The sequence below is a fragment of the Coregonus lavaretus genome (assembly GCF_964263955.1).
Source record: "Coregonus lavaretus genome assembly, contig: HAP1_SCAFFOLD_268, whole genome shotgun sequence".
In the NCBI taxonomy this organism is placed as follows: Eukaryota; Metazoa; Chordata; class Actinopteri; order Salmoniformes; family Salmonidae; genus Coregonus; species Coregonus lavaretus.
In genome coordinates, this window is record NW_028166048.1 from 344710 (window position 1) to 364084 (window position 19375).

General features: G+C 43.4%; 1 protein-coding gene across 4 annotated transcripts in view; it reads right to left on the reverse strand.

Annotated features, from left to right (window-relative positions):
- LOC311115175 (protein Atg16l2-like) overlaps window positions 1-19375 on the reverse strand; it is a 97494-nt gene that overhangs the window by 53877 nt on the left and 24242 nt on the right. For 2 of the 4 annotated variants that reach the window (XM_084190379.1, XM_084190381.1), the window contains exons 5-10: window positions 15047-15298; window positions 11556-11621; window positions 11237-11317; window positions 9995-10051; window positions 8234-8342; window positions 266-371 (exon numbers count right to left, since the gene is read on the reverse strand). In XM_084190379.1, the coding sequence (XP_084046505.1) occupies window positions 266-371; window positions 8234-8342; window positions 9995-10051; window positions 11237-11317; window positions 11556-11621; window positions 15047-15298 (671 nt within the window). Of the gene's footprint in view, window positions 1-265; window positions 372-8233; window positions 8346-9994; window positions 10052-11236; window positions 11318-11555; window positions 11622-15046; window positions 15299-19375 lie in introns of all 4 variants that reach the window. The other 2 variants (XM_084190378.1, XM_084190380.1) reach the window with 2 other exon arrangements.

Genomic DNA, 19375 nt, shown 5'->3' on the forward strand with positions numbered 1-19375 from the left:
CAGTGGTAGTAGTGGTAGTAGTAGTAGTAGCAGTAGTAGTGGTAGTAATAGTAGTAGCAGTAGTAGTGGTACTAATAGTAGTAGTAGTAGTAGTAGTGGTAGTAATAGTAGTAGTAGTAGTAGCAGTAGTAGTAGTAGCAGCAGTAATGTATTTTTGATGCCCTATATGGAGAACATGGGTATAATTTGAGATTTGCCCATATTCATTATGTACAGTATTGTAAGGTGGTTAGTGATGCATAGTTCTTCACAAACATTCCCATACCTCCTTTAACGTCCCACAGTTTAATGGATCTGTCTGTCCCTCCAGTAGCAAGCAGGTTACAACTGGAGCTGAACCTCACTGCATTAATACCCAACTCATGGGCATCCTGGATGGAGAGATTAACACAGAGATACATACACTGAGTGTACAAAACATTAGGAACACCTTCCTAATATTGAGTTACATCCCCTTTTGCCCTCAGACCAGCCTCAGTTAGTTGGGGCATGGACTCTACAAGCGTTCCATAGGGAAGCTGGCCCATGTTGATTCCTATTGAGCCCCACTGTGCAGTTGTCATAATACCCATAAAACCTAGCGGTCAAACAGGGAAATGGTTCCAATCATTTTTCCACCATTCATTTTTCCCATAGGGGATTTTAGAAACACTTAAAAATAAGGGCTGTGTTTCATGTAGGTTTACCCTGGGGTGATGTTTTGATAACCATGTAAATCTCTCTAGGACAAGGTGACTTATCAATATATTCGCTCTATTTACTCTCAGATTCAAAAATGCTAATTAGCATCAAAGTAGACATCATGCAAGACTACAAATCCCTGCAAGCTCTGCACGTCATCTCTAGCTGACACCTTTGCTAACAGGTATTGTGTCAATTTAGAACTTGCACAAGACAGACTTTAAAATATATTAATTAATTTAATTTCCCAAATTATTTACATTTTATTTATTTAGCAGACGCTCCAGAGCGACATACAGTAGTGAACGTTTTCGTACTGGTCCCCCATGGGAATCGAACCCACAACCCTTGCATTGCAAACGCCAAGCTCTACTAACTGAGCCACACAGGACATCAATTAATTACTACACTGAACAAAAATATCAACGCAACATGCAACAATTTCAAAGATTTTACTGAGTTACACTTCATATAAGGAAATCGGTCTATTGAAATAAATAAATTAGGCCCTAATCTATGGATGACTGGGAATACAGATATGCATCTGTTGGTCACAGATACCTTTAAAAAAAAGGTAGGGGCGTAAATCAGAAAACCAGTCAGTATCTGGTGTGACCACCATTTGCCTCATGCAGCGTGACATCTCTTTCGCATAGAGTTGATCAGGCTGTTGATTGTGGCCTGTGGAATGTTGTCCCACTCCTCTTCAATGGCTACCAGGAATTGTGTACAGATCCTTTCGACATGGGGCTGTGCATTATCATGCTGAAACATGAGGTGATGGCGGCGGATGAATGGCACGACAATGGGCCTCAGGATCTCGTCAGAGTATCTCTGTGCATTCAAACTGCCATCGATAAAATGCAAATGTGTTCGTTGTCTGTAGCTTATGCCTCTGCCAATACCATAACCCCACCGCCACCATTGGGCATTTGCCCACTGAAGTCGGTTACGACGCCGAACTGCAGTCAGGTCAAGACCCTGGTGAGCACGCCGAACACGCAGATGAGCTTCCCTGAGACAGTTTCTGCAGAAATTATTTGGTTGTTCAAACCCACAGTTTCATGAGCTGTCCGGGTGTCTGGTCTCAGACGATCCCGCAGGTGAAGAAGTAGGATGTGGAGGTCCTGGGCTGGCGTGGTTGCACGTGGTCCGCGGTTGTGAGGATTTATGGTAGAGAAATTAACATTATTTATCTGGCAACAGCTCTGGTGGACATTCCTGCAGTCAGCATGCCAATTGCAAGCTCCCTCAAAACCTGAGACATCTGTGGCATTGTGTTGTGTGACGAAACTGCACATTTTAGAGTGGCCTTTTATTGTCCCCAGCACAAGGTGCACCTGTGTAATGATCATGCTGTTTAATCAGCTTCTTGATATGCCACACCTGTCAGGTGGATGGATTATCTTGGCAAAGGAGAAATGCTCACTAACAGGGGTGTAAACACATTTGTGAACATTTTAGGGAAAAAAGCTTGTTGTGCGTATGGAAGATTTCTGGGATCTTTTATTTCAGCTCATGAAACATGGGACCAACACTTTACATGTTGTGTTTATATTTTTTTTCAGTGTACATTTAGCTAACAGATAGATAATCCGGAGATTCTTACCTTTGCCTCGATTCGTCAGTCTCATTCATCTTGGCATTTGTAGTTCTTTATGATAGCCACATTACCAGCTAATTAGCCTTTCATTTTTGGGGGGTAAATATATTGATAAAAATCACCTTGTCCTAGAGAGATTTACATGGTTATCAAAGCGTGACGCCAGGGTAAGCCTACATGAAACACAGCCCTTATTTTAAGGGTTTCTAAAAACCCCTATGGGAAGAATGAATGGTGGAAAAACGATTGGAACCATTTCCCTGTTTGACCGCTAGGTTTTATGGGTATTATGATTCGTACAGTGGTACTCTATGCTTCCCACAGTTGTGTCAAGTTGGCTGGATGTCCTTTGGGTGGTGGACCATTCTTGATACACACAGGAAACTGTTGAGCGTGAAAAACCCAGCAGCGTTGCAGTTCTTTACACACTTTAACTGGTGCTCCTGGCACCTACAACCATACCCCGTTCAAAAAGGGACAAATGTTGTTTTGCTCAGTCACCCTCTAAATGGCACACATACACATCATGTCTCAATTATCTCAAGGCTTAAAAATTCTGGTGACATCAATAAGGGATCATAACTTTCACCTGGATTCAGTAGACTGGTCAGTCTATGTCATGGAAAGAGCAGTGCTATACAGAAACCCAGCCTAAAACCCCAAACAGCAAGCAATGCAGAAGTAGAAGCACGGTGGCTAGGAAAAACTCCCTAGAAAGCAGGAACCTATGAAGAAACCTAGAGAGGAACCAGGCTCTGGGGGGGGGGGTTTGAACTCCCTAGAAAGGCAGGAACCTAGGAAGAAACCTAGAGAGGAACCAGGCTCTGGGGGGGGTTTGAACTCCCTAGAAAGGCAGGAACCTAGGAAGAAACCTAGAGAGGAACCAGGCTCTGAGGGGTGGCCAGTTGTCTTACCAGCTCAAGGTTAGCACGTCGTGGCACACACCTTCCATGCCGTGCATTATTTCCCATAGAATGCATAGCCCCTTGTTGATTATCCCTTACTTAAATCAATAGGTTACAAAATAAATGTGTCTCAGTTTGAGTGTTCTGATGCTGCAGATATAAACAACATACTTCTTCAAATCAAAGTGAGTGTGAATGACAACCTAAACAACAGCATACTGTATGTGGTCTGGGCCCAGTAAAAATAAAAAAAGTTATCTGGATTTTGGCTATTGGACAGGATTAAATGCATTAGAAATATAAAAAAATAGAATGGGAGTCCCCATTCAAGTCAATTATTAGTCTGTTCTGTTTATTACATTTTTATGTATTTAATCCTATCCGATAGGTGAAATCCAGATAGATAACTTTAGGAAAAACTGGGCTCAGAGGACAAAAAAACTGTGATGTGACATTACCCTGCAAACAAAACCAACACGCAGTCTCACAAAACAACCGCGGTCACTGTGATGTGACATTACCCTGCAAACAAAACCAACACGCAGTCTCACAAAACAACCGCGGTCACTGTGATGTGACATTACCCTGCAAACAAAACCAACACGCAGTCTCACAAAACAACCGCGGTCACTGTGATGTGACATTACCCTGCAAACAAAACCAACACGCAGTCTCACAAAACAACCGCGGTCACTGTGATATGACATTACCCTGCAAACAAAACCAACACGCAGTCTCACAAAACAACCGCGGTCACTGTGATATGACATTACCCTGCAAACAAAACCAACACGCAGTCTCACAAAACAACCGCGGTCACTGTGATGTGACATTACCCTGCAAACAAAACCAACACGCAGTCTCACAAAACAACCGCGGTCACTGTGATGTGACATTACCCTGCAAACAAAAACAACACGCAGTCTCACAAAACAACCGCGGTCACTGTGATGTGACATTACCCTGCAAACAAAAACAACACGCAGTCTCACAAAACAACCGCGGTCACTGTGATGTGACATTACCCTGCAAACAAAACCAACACGCAGTCTCACAAAACAACCGCGGTCACTGTGATGTGACATTACCCTGCAAACAAAAACAACACGCAGTCTCACAAAACAACCGCGGTCACTGTGATGTGACATTACCCTGCAAACAAAACCAACACGCAGTCTCACAAAACAACCGCGGTCACTGTGATGTGACATTACCCTGCAAACAAAAACAACACGCAGTCTCACAAAACAACCGCGGTCACTGTGATGTGACATTACCCTGCAAACAAAAACAACACGCAGTCTCACAAAACAACCGCGGTCACTGTGATGTGACATTACCCTGCAAACAAAACCAACACGCAGTCTCACAAAACAACCGCGGTCACTGTGATGTGACATTACCCTGCAAACAAAAACAACACGCAGTCTCACAAAACAACCGCGGTCACTGTGATGTGACATTACCCTGCAAACAAAACCAACACGCAGTCTCACAAAACAACCGCGGTCACTGTGATGTGACATTACCCTGCAAACAAAACCAACACGCAGTCTCACAAAACAACCGCGGTCACTGTGATGTGACATTACCCTGCAAACAAAACCAACACGCAGTCTCACAAAACAACCGCGGTCACTGTGATGTGACATTACCCTGCAAACAAAACCAACACGCAGTCTCACAAAACAACCGCGGTCACTGTGATGTGACATTACCCTGCAAACAAAAACAACACGCAGTCTCACAAAACAACCGCGGTCACTGTGATGTGACATTACCCTGCAAACAAAACCAACACGCAGTCTCACAAAACAACCGCGGTCACTGTGATGTGACATTACCCTGCAAACAAAACCAACACGCAGTCTCACAAAACAACCGCGGTCACTGTGATGTGACATTACCCTGCAAACAAAACCAACACGCAGTCTCACAAAACAACCGCGGTCACTGTGATGTGACATTACCCTGCAAACAAAACCAACACGCAGTCTCACAAAACAACCGCGGTCACTGTGATGTGACATTACCCTGCAAACAAAACCAACACGCAGTCTCACAAAACAACCGCGGTCACTGTGATGTGACATTACCCTGCAAACAAAAACAACACGCAGTCTCACAAAACAACCGCGGTCACTGTGATATGATATGGAAACAGACAGTTAAATAGGCCCCATTTCCTGAGTGAGACACACCAAAACGAGATACCTGTAGAGTGGCTAAATCTAATGGAGAATGAGCAGAGAGCCACAGCACAGAGTTAATGCAGATCACACTGACTATATGACACTTCTCCAAATAAGGAAGTGGTAGGAAGGGACGTGGGAGGGGGGGGGCAGGAAGCGGAGGGCATCTTCCTTGGGCGAGCGGATCATGCTAGTTCCTCTGTGGCTGCGTGGGCCTGGCCATTCAGTGAAAATGTCCCTGAGCAGCGACAGAGAGTCCCAGTAACAGAGCTGCTGTGTGTGACAGAGAGGAGACTGTTTAGAACACACAGAGGACCTCTGTCCTCTCAGAGAGCACGGATCAGGACAGGCTAACCGCTCACCAGGGGCTTCCTGTATCCTTCCACCACCTCTATTTACATGGTAATAACAAGGGCCTGAATAGTTCCTAATGTGGCCCTGCCCAGATACAATGGACTGATATGCGTCTGTCCTAATGTGTCCCTGCCCTGATACAATGGACTCAGTCACTTGGAGAGAGAGACAGGTATGGTGGAGAGAGAGAGACAGGTATGGTGGAGAGAGAGAGACAGGTATGATGGAGAGAGAGAGACAGGTATGGTGGAGAGAGAGAGACAGGTATGGTGGAGAGAGAGACACAGGTATGATGGAGAGAGAGAGACACAGGTATGATGGAGAAAGCGAGAGACAGGTATAATGGAGAAAGAGAGAGACAGGTATAATGGAGAGAGAGAGACAAGTATGGTGAGAGAGAGGGAGACAGGTATGATGAAGAGAGAGACAGGTATGGTGAGAGAGTGAGAGACAGGTATGATGAGAGAGACAGAGACAGGTATGGTGAGAGAGAGAGAGAGACAGGTATGGTAGACAGAGAGAGAGAGAGAGAGAGAGAGAGAGAGAGAGAGAGAGACAGGTATGGTGAGAGAGAGAGAGAGAGACAGGTATGGTGAGAGAGACAGGTATGGTGGAGAGCGAGAGAGAGACAGGTATGGTGGAGAGAGCGAGACAGGTATGGTGAGAGAGAGAGAGCGAGACAGGTATGATGGAGAGAGAGAGACAGGTATGGTGAGAGAGAGACATGTATGGTGAGAGAGAGACATGTATGGTGAGAGAGAGAGACAGGTATGATAGAGAGAGACAGGTATGATGAGAGAGAGAGACAGGTATGGTGAGAGAGAGAGAGAGAGAGAGACAGGTATGGTGAGAGAGGGAGAGAGGTATAATGAGAGAGAGACAGGTATGGTGAGAGAGACATGTATGGTGAGAGACAGAGACAGGTATGATGGAGAGAGAGAGACATGTATGGTGAGAGACAGAGACAGGTATGATGGAGAGAGAGTGACAGGTATGATGGAGAGAGAGAGACAGGTATGATGGAGAGAGAGACAGGTATAGTGAGAGAGAGACAGGTATGGTGGAGAGAGAGAGACAGGTATGGTGAGAGAGCGAGACAGGTATGGTGAGAGAGCGAGACAGGTATGATGGAGAGAGCGAGACAGGTATGATGAGAGAGAGCGAGACAGGTATGATGAGAGAGAGCGAGACAGGTATGGTGAGAGAGCGAGACAGGTATGATGGAGAGAGAGACAGGTATGGTGGAGAGAGAGACACAGGTATGTGAGAGAGAGACAGGCTTGATGGTGAGAGAGACAGGTATGATGGAGAGAGAGACAGGTATGGTGAGAGAGAGACAGGTATGGTGAGAGAGAGATACAGGTATGGTTGAGAGAGAGAGACTGGTATGGTGGAGAGAGAGAGACAGATATGGTAGAGAGAGACAGGTATGTTGAGAGAGAGAGAGACAGGTATAGTGAGAGAGAGACAGGTATGGTGGAGAGAGAGAGACAGGTATGGTGGAGAGAGAGAGACAAGTATGGTGGAGAGAGAGAGACAGGTATGGTGGAGAGAGAGAGACAGGTATGGTGAGAGAGTGATAGGTATGATGGAGAGAGCGACAGGTATGGTGGAGAGAGAGAGACAGGTATGGTGGAGAGAGAGAGACAAGTATGGTGGAGAGAGTGAGACAGGTATGGTGAGAGAGTGATAGGTATGATGGAGAGAGTGACAGGTATGGTGGAGAGAGAGAGACAGGTATGGTGGAGAGAGAGAGACAGGTATGGTGGAGAGAGAGACAGGTATGGTGGAGAGAGAGAGACAGGTATGGTGGAGAGAGAGAGACAGGTATGATGGAGAGAGCGACAGGTATGGCGGAGAGAGAGAGACAGGTATGGTGAGAGAGAGAGAGAGACAGGTATGGTGGAGAGGGAGAGACAGGTATGGTGGAGAGAGAGAGACAGGTATGGTGGAGAGAGAGAGACCGGTATGGTGGGGAGAGAGAGACAGGTATGGTGGAGAGAGCCCATCGCCCATTTGAGTGACAGCTACCAAGAGGCCTGCCCAGCGTTATCCAATGAGGTTGCAGGGCGGGCCCAACGGCTCAGTGGACACAGCAGAGAGAGAGAGAGAGCGCGATCTGAACATATGTGACGTAGTGTGCAGTTTTCGAGGGACCACTTTTGGCTTGTGAGCGCTCCTTTAAAAACGACAGGCTGAAATTATACAAAAAGTTCGACAGTGCATATTTAAGGTCTTACCAAGACATGCAGGGTTAAGGTTAGGCTTTAGGTCTTCCCAAGACATGCAGGGTTAGGGTTAAGGTTAGGCTTTAGGTCTTACCAGGACATGCAGGGTTAGGGTTAAGGTTAGGCTTTAGGTCTTACCAGGACATGCAGGGTTAGGGTTAAGGTTAGGCTTTAGGTCTTACCAGGACATGCAGGGTTAGGGTTAAGGTTAGGCTTTAGGTCTTACCAGGACATGCAGGGTTAGGGTTAAGGTTAGGCTTTAGGTCTTACCAGGACATGCAGGGCCCTAGCAGGGACCCTGGCAGCCAGACAGATCCCTACAGGAACATACAGGTCCTCCTTCAGACTCAGACACAACGAGTTCCCCCGACGCTTCTTTCTGCTTAGAAACACAACAGAACTCAGTTAGCGGCAGGAGTTTTTCCTAACCAAGCGGCCCTACCAGGAAAAAAAAATCTGGGCCCTATACTTTTCGCAGTGCTCGACTTGTTGGGCAGGAGGTCACTGGAGCTGAGTACCGGCACCTCAAATGTTCTTCTACTTGAGCTCCTGTTCCTCTTATAGAATATTAGTTCAAAAATATTGTGGAGCTCCTGCACCTAAACAGTACCGGCACCCAAAATGAGTACCGGAACCTATTTCAGTCCAAGTCATTCATTTATTGTAGGATATAGGCCCTTGATTTTTCCTAGTAAAAATCTTTCTAAATGTACAGTAAAACTAGGGCCAGGGGTTTTCCTGATAAAATATCATGATCCGTCTGACTGTGTCCGTCTGTCTGTCTGACTGTGTCCGTCTGTCTGTCTGTCCGTCTGTCCGTCTGTGTCCGTCTGTGTCCGTCTGTCTGTCTGTCTGTCTGTCTGTCCGTCTGTCTGTCCGTCTGTCTGAAATATAACGGTATGATGCACACCTGCAGATCTGTGGGTTATAGGCACACATACTGTATGATTAGACTAAGAAATAAGCAGATTATGTGTCTACATATCTGCCATCTGGCTGTAAACTGAGTTGTAATGTTGGTTAGCATAAATCATCAAGGAGTAGTGTGTAAATAAAGTGCCGTGGTTGTTGCGTGTTAACCCTAACCTAATACGTACACTATGAAGGAAATAGGGTTAGGGAAGACTTCATCATCAACGTGCATGAGTGGGAGAAGTGGGGTTTCTTTGTGATTGAGCTGAGTGAGAGTTAACATTAGCAGATTAATGTCAGGACTATGTGAGGCAAGTGCCAAACATCTACAGTACCAGTCAAAAGTTTGGACACACCTACTCATTCCAGGGTTTTTCTTTATATTTTTTTTACTATTTTCTACATTGTAGAATAATAGTGAAGACGTCAAAACTATGAACTGACACATATGGAATCATGTAGTAACCAAAAAAAAGTGTTAAACAAATCAAATTAGATTTTATATTTGAGATTCTTCAAAGTAGCCACCCGTTGCCTTGATGACAGCTCTGCACACTCTTGGCATTCCCTCAACCAGCTTCATGAGGTATCACCTGGAATGCATTTCAATTAACAGGTGTGCCTTGTTAAAAGTTAATTTGTGGAATTTCTTTCCTTCTTAATGCGTTTGAGCCAATCAGTTGTGTTGTGACAAGGTAGGGGGATATACAGAAGATAGCCCTATTTGGTAAAAGACCAAGTCCATATTATGGCAAGAACAGCTCAAATAAGCAAAGAGAAATGACAGTCCATCATTACTTTAAGACATAAAGGTCAGTCAATATGGAAAATTTCAAGAACTTTGAACGTTTCTTCAACCTATAGTTATGATGAATATCTATGTGTTTAACAACATTAATATTATTCTGTCTATGTAACCATAGAACATTAATATTATTCTGTCTATGTAACCATAGAAGCATAGAACATTAATAGTATTCTGTCTATGTAACCATAGAAGCATAGAACATTAATATTATTCTGTCTATGTAACCATAGAAGCATAGAACATTAATATTATTCTGTCTATGTAACCATAGAAGCATAGAACATTAATATTATTCTGTCTATGTAACTCACTCAAAAAGCTCTTTGATGGAATCTAGAATCCTGGGAGGGGATGTTACTGAGGCTGACCTAGGAAAAAAAGTTAAGTGAAGTTTTTAGAACTTTTAAAACACACTTGAAGGAATGGTTTAATCAATTTAGATGTAGTAAGCATTGTGATGTAGTTAGCATTGTGATGTTACAGATGTAGGATCTTAATCTGAGCCAGTTTGCTACAGCAGGAAAATAATCCTGCAGCAACAGGAAATGTGAATTATTATGTGGATTATAATTAATGGACATTTTTGTAGGGGTTGATACATTGTTCGTTAGGGCAAATCAAGTCTGAAATATTCAAAGTGGAAATGACAAACTTTTAAAACTCAAATACACTACACGTTTGCATTTCCTGAGGTGCAGGAAAATTCTCAGCAAGAAAAGAGTGATCAAATGAAGATCCTAGCTACATCTGTAGCATAGTGACTGAAGATCGCTTTGGAACTAATCATGCAGTGTAAGCATTCTTTAAATGCATTTCATTATTTTTATATTTAAATATATTTTATATATATATATATATAATAAACATTTCACCATTAGAACATTACACTTTGAAAATGAAAGTTACTTTGAGTTGGAATCTGAAAACTCTATACCCCGACAATGAGTTCCAACAAGAATCTTGTTTTTTGTCTACTTCCATGGGAAGGAAAGGCCCATAAACGCCATGTGAACTTTGAGGGATTTCTGTCATTTCTTCCTCTACCAGAACATTCTAGTGGTCCGTTTCTCAGTCTTCCTCTACCAGAACATTCTAGTGGTCCGTTTCTCAGTCTTCCTCTACCAGAACATTCTAGTGGTCCGTCTCTCAGTCTTCATCTACCAGAACATTCTAGTGGTCCGTCTCTCAGCCTTCCTCTACCAGTACATTCTAGTGGTCCGTCTCTCAGTCTTCATCTACCAGAACATTCTAGTGGTCCGTCTCTCAGCCTTCCTCTACCAGAACATTCTAGTGGTCCGTCTCTCAGCCTTCATCTACCAGAACATTCTAGTGGTCCGTCTCTCAGCCTTCATCTACCAGAACATTCTAGTGGTCCGTCTCTCAGCCTTCATCTACCAGAACATTCTAGTGGTTCTTTCTCTCAGCCTTCCTCTACCAAAACATTCTAGTGGTCCGTCTCTCAGCCTTCATCTACCAGAACATTCTAGTGGTCCGTCTCTCAGCCTTCATCTACCAGAACATTCTAGTGGTTCTTTCTCTCAGCCTTCATCTACCTGAACATTCTAGCGGTCCGTCTCTCTGTCAGATCACTCTTAGGGGAGGCTTCTCTGGAGGCGGGGGCACTGACAGACCCGCTGGAAGGGAAACAGCACAACACTTTATTATCCTTTAGCTTTGTGTGTCCCTCTGGACATGAGCTACTACAATACAAGGGGAAAACGTTAACCTATTCTCAATCTAGTGAGAGCTACTTACACATCAATGGGACTATACAATCTAAACTAAAGAGTTTGATTACACTTACACATCGACGTAGGCTATATAATCTAGTTACTTAAACATCGACGTAGGCTATATAATCTAGTTACTTACACATCGATTGTCACCTTCACCTTCCCAGCGGTCTCCAGTTCCTTCTGAAGACTTGCCTCTCTGGCTCTGTGGGGTTGACAGTTGAAAGGAATGACAACAACATTACAGAAACAACTCACTCTGAATACATTCATTAATGCTTCATAGGGCCTGGAGTTTTTCCTGCACGTGACTTGACGAGGGCAAGTTATAACCTATAGTCTTTAACTAGTTATAACCTATAGTCTATAACTAGTTATAACCTATAGTCTATAACTAGTTATAACCTATAGTCTATAACTAGTTATAACCTATAGTCTATAACTAGTTATAACCTATAGTCTATAACTAGTTATAACCTATAGTCTATAACTAGTTATAACCTATAGTCTATAACTAGTTATAACCTATAGTCTAACTAGTTATAACCTATAGTCTAACTAGTTATAACCTATAGTCTTTAACTAGTTATAACCTATAGTCTATAACTAGTTATAACCTATAGTCTTTAACTAGTTATAACCTATAGTCTATAACTAGTTATAACCTATAGTCTTTAACTAGTTATAACATATAGTCTTTAACTAGTTATAACCTATAGTCTAACTAGTTATAACCTATAGTCTAACTAGTTATAACCTATAGTCTAACTAGTTATAACCTATAGTCTAACTAGTTATAACCTATAGTCTATAACTAGTTATAACCTATAGTCTATAACTAGTTATAACCTATAGTCTTTAACTAGTTATAACCTATAGTCTTTAACTAGTTATAACCTATAGTCTTTAACTAGTTATAACCTATAGTCTTTAACTAGTTATAACCTATAGTCTAACTAGTTATAACCTATAGTCTTTAACTAGTTATAACCTATAGTCTAACTAGTTATAACCTATAGTCTAACTAGTTATAACCTATAGTCTATAACTAGTTATAACCTATAGTCTATAACTAGTTATAACCTATATTCTAACTAGTTATAACCTATAGTCTAACTAGTTATAACCTATAGTCTATAACTAGTTATAACCTACAGTCTTTAACTAGTTATAACCTATAGTCTTTAACTAGTTATAACCTATAGTCTTTAACTAGTTATAACCTATAGTCTATAACTAGTTATAACCTATAGTCTAACTAGTTATAACCTATAGTCTAACTAGTTATAACCTATAGTCTAACTAGTTATAACCTATAGTCTATAACTAGTTATAACCTATAGTCGAACTAGTTATAACCTATAGTCTTTAACTAGTTATAACCTATAGTCTTTAACTAGTTATAACATATAGTCTTTAACTAGTTATAACCTATAGTCTAACTAGTTATAACCTATAGTCTATAACTAGTTATAACCTATAGTCTTTAACTAGTTATAACCTATAGTCTTTAACTAGTTATAACCTATAGTCTATAACTAGTTATAACCTATAGTCTAACTAGTTATAACCTATAGTCTTTAACTAGTTATAACCTATAGTCTAACTAGTTATAACCTATAGTCTAACTAATTATAACCTATAGTCTATAACTAGTTATAACCTATAGTCTATAACTAGTTATAACCTATAGTCTAACTAGTTATAACCTATAGTCTTTAACTAGTTATAACCTATAGTCTAACTAGTTATAACCTATAGTCTAACTAGTTATAACCTATAGTCTATAACTAGTTATAACCTGTGAATAAAGTGGACTGACTAGTGTTGCTAATGAACAAGTCACTTGAAGGAGTCTCTTGTCAAAAAACGGAAAGTTGCCTTAATGCAATATCTCAGTCTTAAACACTTTAATGTGTGTCTTACATTTCTGTCCTTTTTAGGTGTCTTAATATTGACACTTTGTTTTTTTTATCTTATTGTCCTAATTAATCCAGATTGGATTGCCCTCAAGTAAGTACTCCTATCCACTATGTAAGGTTTCCCTATGTATCCCCTCACCTGGCCTTTAACTAGTTATAACCTATAGCCTTTGACTACACTGAACTAAAATATAAACACAACATGTAAAGTGTTGGTCCCGTGTTTCATGACCTGAAATAAAAGATCCCAGACATTGTCCATACACACAAAAAGCTTATTTCTCTCAAGTTTTGTGCACAAATTCGTTTACATCCCTGTTAGTGAGCATTTCTCCTTCGTCAAGATAATCCATCCACCTGACAGGTGTGGCATATCAAGAAGCTGATTAAACAGCATGATCATTACACAGGTGCACCTTGTGCTGGGAACAATAAAAGGCCACTCTAAAATGTGCAGTTTCGTCACACAACACAATGCCACAGATGTCTCAGGTTTTGAGGGAGTGTGCAATTGGCATGCTGACTGCGGGAATGTCCACCAGAGCTGTTGCCAGATAATTAAATGTTAATTTCTCTACCATAAGCCACCTCCAACGTCGTTTTAGAGAATTTGGCAGTACGTCCACCCGGCTCACAACCGCAGACCACATGTAACCACACCAGCCCAGGACCTCTACATCCGGCTTCTTTACCTGCGGGCTCATCGGAGACCAGACCAGCTGATGAAACTGAGGAGTATTTCTGTTCGTAATAAAGCCCTTTTGTGGGGAAAAACTCATTCTGATTGGCTGGGCTCCCCAGTGGGTGGTGTCACGCTCGTCGGTGAGAGAGGAGGACCAAGGCGCAGCGTTGAATGCGAACATATTTATTTATATAATGATCACACGATCAAAACAACAAAACGAAAACGTGACGTCCCTGGTTACATACACAAACCAACACGGAACAAGAAACCACAATGAATGAATGCCTAACGGCTACCTAAGTATGACTCCCAATCAGAGACAACGAGCTACAGCCGTCTCCGATTGGGAGCCACCCTGGCCAACATAGATATACAACAACTAGAACCAACACACATGAAAACTCACACCCTGGCTCAACATACTAGAGTCCCCAGAGCCAGGGCGTGACAGGTGGGCCTATGCCCTCCCAGGCCCACCCATGGCTGTGCCCCTGCCCAGTCATGTGAAATCCATAGATTAGGGCCATATTCATTTATTTCAATTCCTTGACTGATTTCCTTATATGAATTGTAACTCAGTAAAATCAGTATAGTTATAACCTGTAGACTTTAATTAGGGCCCAAAGTTTTTGAGTGAGATCAAATGGTCAGGAAATGTAAGTCTGTACACGGTCAGCCTTTGATATGCATATTCCCCCCCCACCACTCTTCAGGAAAAACTCAGGGCCCTGAACTTTGACCCCAGGAAGCAGCTCACCTGACCCGTCTCTCTTTGACCCCCCAGCAGGGTCAGGGTTAGGGTTGATCTCACCTGACCCGTCTCTCTTTGACCCCCAGCAGGGTCAGGGTTAGGGTTGATCTCACCTGACCCGTCTCTCTTTGACCCCCAGCAGGGTCAGGGTTAGGGTTGATCTCACCTGACCCGTCTCTCTTTGACCCCCAGCAGGGTCAGGGTTAGGGTTGATCTCACCTGACCCGTCTCTCTTTGACCCCCAGCAGGGTCAGGGTTAGGGTTGATCTCACCTGACTCGTCTCTCGTTGCGGCTGTTCATCCTGACGGCTGCGTGCTGCTTCCCCCGGACAAGTTCCTCAAGCAGTTCCTGACCCCTGAGCTTCTCCTCTCTGAAGGTCTGGTCCATATCATGGTGCCGCTCCAGCAAAGAGTCGTACTCCCGTTTCAACAGCCGGTTCCCCTCCGTCACCTCAGCAACACGTTCCGCCAGACTACCATCCTCAGCCTGCACCCGCAGCAGATACCTCTGCACCTCACACATCCTGAACACACAGATACAGTTAGTGTCTATTAACTAGGGCCAAGGATATTCCATGACCACATTTTCCTGTACTACTGCACCACCACATTCAGTAGCATCAGATTGCTCATATGATTGTGTGATCATAGTGACCTAGGATTCACAAATTGCAAACCATAGCTATATTTAGCTGTGCTTGCCAGTGCTTTCAAGTTTCAACAGGTCCTTCCTACAGGTTTCAAAGGAGGAGAGCTGCAGGCAGGAATGTGAAGCTGGTTAGTCTTCTAGAGAATCAGCCTCACCTGGCATGTTGTTCTACAGAAGCACCTGGCATGTTGTTCTACAGAATCAGCCTCACCTGGCATGTTGTTCTACAGAAGCACCTGGCATGTTGTTCTACAGAATCAGCCTCACCTGGCATGTTGTTCTAGAGAATCAGCCTCACCTGGCATGTTGTTCTAGAGAATCAGCCTCACCTGGCATGTTGTTCTACAGAATCAGTCTCACCTGGCATGTTGTTCTAGAGAATCAGCCTCACCTGGCATGTTGTTCTAGAGAATCAGTCACACCTGGCATGCTGTTCTACAGAATCACCTGGCATGTTGTTCTACAGAATGACCTGGCATGTTGTTCTACAGAAGCACCTGGCATGTTGTTCTACAGAATCACCTGGCATGTTGTTCTACAGTATCACCTGGCATGTTGTTCTACAGAATCAGTCTCACCTGGCATGTTGTTCTACAGAATCAGTCTGACCTGGCATGTTGTTCTACAGAATCAGTCTCACCTGGCATGTTGTTCTACAGAATCAGTCTCACCTGGCATGTTGTTCTACAGAATCAGTCTGACCTGGCATGTTGTTCTACAGAATCACCTGGCATGTTGTTCTACAGAATCACCTGGCATGTTGTTCTACAGTATCACCTGGCATGTTGTTCTACAGAATCAGTCTCACCTGGCATGTTGTTCTACAGAATCACCTGGCATGTTGTTCTACAGAATCACCTGGCATGTTGCTCTACAGAATCAGTCTCACCTGGCATGTTGTTCTACAGAATCACCTGGCATGTTGTTCTACAGAATGACCTGGCATGTTGTTCTACAGAATCACCTGGCATGTTGTTCTACAGAATCAGTCTGACCTGGCATGTTGTTCTACAGAATCAGTCTCACCTGGCATGTTGTTCTACAGAATCAGTCTCACCTGGCATGTTGTTCTACAGAATCAGTCTGACCTGGCATGTTGTTCTACAGAATCACCTGGCATGTTGTTCTACAGAATCACCTGGCATGTTGTTCTACAGTATCACCTGGCATGTTGTTCTACAGAATCAGTCTCACCTGGCATGTTGTTCTACAGAATCACCTGGCATGTTGTTCTACAGAATCACCTGGCATGTTGCTCTACAGAATCAGTCTCACCTGGCATGTTGTTCTACAGAATCAGTCTCACCTGGCATGTTGTTCTACAGAATCACCTGGCATGTTGTTCTACAGAATCACCTGGCATGTTGTTCTACAGTATCACCTGGCATGTTGTTCTACAGAATCAGTCTCACCTGGCATGTTGTTCTACAGAATCAGTCTCACCTGGCATGTTGTTCTACAGAATCAGTCTCACCTGGCATGTTGTTCTACAGAATCACCTGGCATGTTGTTCTACAGAATCACCTGGCATGTTGTTCTACAGAATCACCTGGCATGTTGCTCTACATAATCAGTCTCACCTGGCATGTTGTTCTACAGAATCAGTCTCACCTGGCATGTTGTTCTACAGAATCAGTCTGACCTGGCATGTTGTTCTACAGAATCACCTGGCATGTTGCTCTACAGAATCAGTCTCACCTGGCATGTTGTTCTACAGAATCACCTGGCATGTTGTTCTACAGTATCACCTGGCATGTTGTTCTACAGAATCAGTCTCACCTGGCATGTTGTTCTACAGAATCAGTCTCACCTGGCATGTTGTTCTACAGAATCACCTGGCATGTTGTTCTACAGAATGACCTGGCATGTTGTTCTACAGAATCACCTGGCATGTTGTTCTACAGAATAACCTGGCATGTTGCTCTACAGAATCAGTCTCACCTGGCATGTTGTTCTACAGAATCAGTCTCACCTGGCATGTTGTTCTACATAATCAGTCTCACCTGGCATGTTGTTCTACAGAATCAGTCTCACCTGGCATGTTGTTCTACAGAATCAGTCTCACCTGGCATGTTGTTCTACAGAATCAGTCTCACCTGGCATGTTGTTCTACAGAATCAGTCGCACCTGGCATGTTGCTCTACAGAATCAGTCTCACCTGGCATGTTGCTCTACAGAATCAGTCTCACCTGGCATGTTGTTCTACAGAATCACCTGGCATGTTGTTCTACAGAATGACCTGGCATGTTCTTCTACAGAATCACCTGGCATGTTGTTCTACAGAAGCACCTGGCATGTTGTTCTACAGAATCACCTGGCATGTTGCTCTACAGAATCAGTCGCACCTGGCATGTTGTTCTACAGAATCAGTCGCACCTGGCATGTTGTTCTACAGAATCAGTCGCACCTGGCATGTCGTTCTACAGAATCAGTCTCACCTGGCATGTTGCTCTACATAATCAGTCTTACCTGGCATGTTGTTCTACAGAATCAGTCTCACCTGGCATGTTGTTCTACAGAATCAGTCTCACCTGGCATGTTGTTCTACAGAATCAGTCTCACCTGGCATGTTGTTCTACAGAATCAGTCTCACCTGGCATGTTGCTCTACATAATCAGTCTCACCTGGCATGTTGTTCTACAGAATCAGTCTCACCTGGCATGTTGTTCTACATAATCACCTGGCATGTTGTTCTACAGAATCAGCCCTACCTGGCATGTTGTTCTACAGAATCAGTCTCACCTGGCATGTTGTTCTACAGAATCAGTCTCACCTGGCATGTTGTTCTACAGAATCAGTCTGACCTGGCATGTTGTTCTACATAATCACCTGGCATGTTGTTCTACAGAATCAGCCCTACCTGGCATGTTGTTCTACAGAATCAGTCTCACCTGGCATGTTGTTCTACAGAATCAGTCTCACCTGGCATGTTGTTCTACAGAATCAGTCTGACCTGGCATGTTGTTCTACATAACCACCTGGCATGTTGTTCTACAGAATCAGTCTCACCTGGCATGTTGTTCTACAGAATCAGTCTCACCTGGCATGTTGTTCTACAGAATCACCCTGACCTGGCATGTTGTTCTACAGAATCACCCTGACCTGGCATGTTGTTCTACAGAATCACCCTGACCTGGCATGTTGTTCTACAGAATCACCCTGACCTGGCATGTTGTTCTACAGAATCACCTGGCATGTTGTTCTACAGAATCAGCCTCACCTGGCATGTTGTTCTACAGAATCAGGCTCACCTGGCATGTTGTTCTACAGAATCAGTCTCACCTGGCATGTTGTTCTACAGAATCAGTCTCACCTGGCATGTTGTTCTACAGAATCAGTCTCACCTGGCATGTTGTTCTACAGAATCACCTGGCATGTTGTTTTACAGAATCACCTGGCATGTTGTTCTACAGAATCACCTGGCATGTTGTTCTACAGAATCACCTGGCATGTTGTTCTACAGAATAACCTGGCATGTTGCTCTACAGAATCAGTCGCACCTGGCATGTTGTTCTACAGAATAACCTGGCATGTTGTTCTACAGAATAACCTGGCATGTTGTTCTACAGAATCAGTCTAAACTGGCATGTTGTTCTACAGAATCAGTCGCACCTGGCATGTTGTTCTACAGAATCACCCTGACCTGGCATGTTGTTCTACAGAATCACCCTGACCTGGCATGTTGTTCTACAGACTCACCCTAACCTGGCATGTTGCTCTACAGAATCACCCTGACCTGGCATGTTGTTCTACAGAATCACCCTGACCTGGCATGTTGTTCTACAGAATCACCCTAACCTGGCATGTTGTTCTACAGAATCACCTGGCATGTTGTTCTACAGAATCAGTCTCACCTGGCATGTTGTTCTACATAATCAGTCTCACCTGGCATGTTGTTCTACAGAATCAGTCTCACCTGGCATGTTGTTCTACAGAATCAGTCTCACCTGGC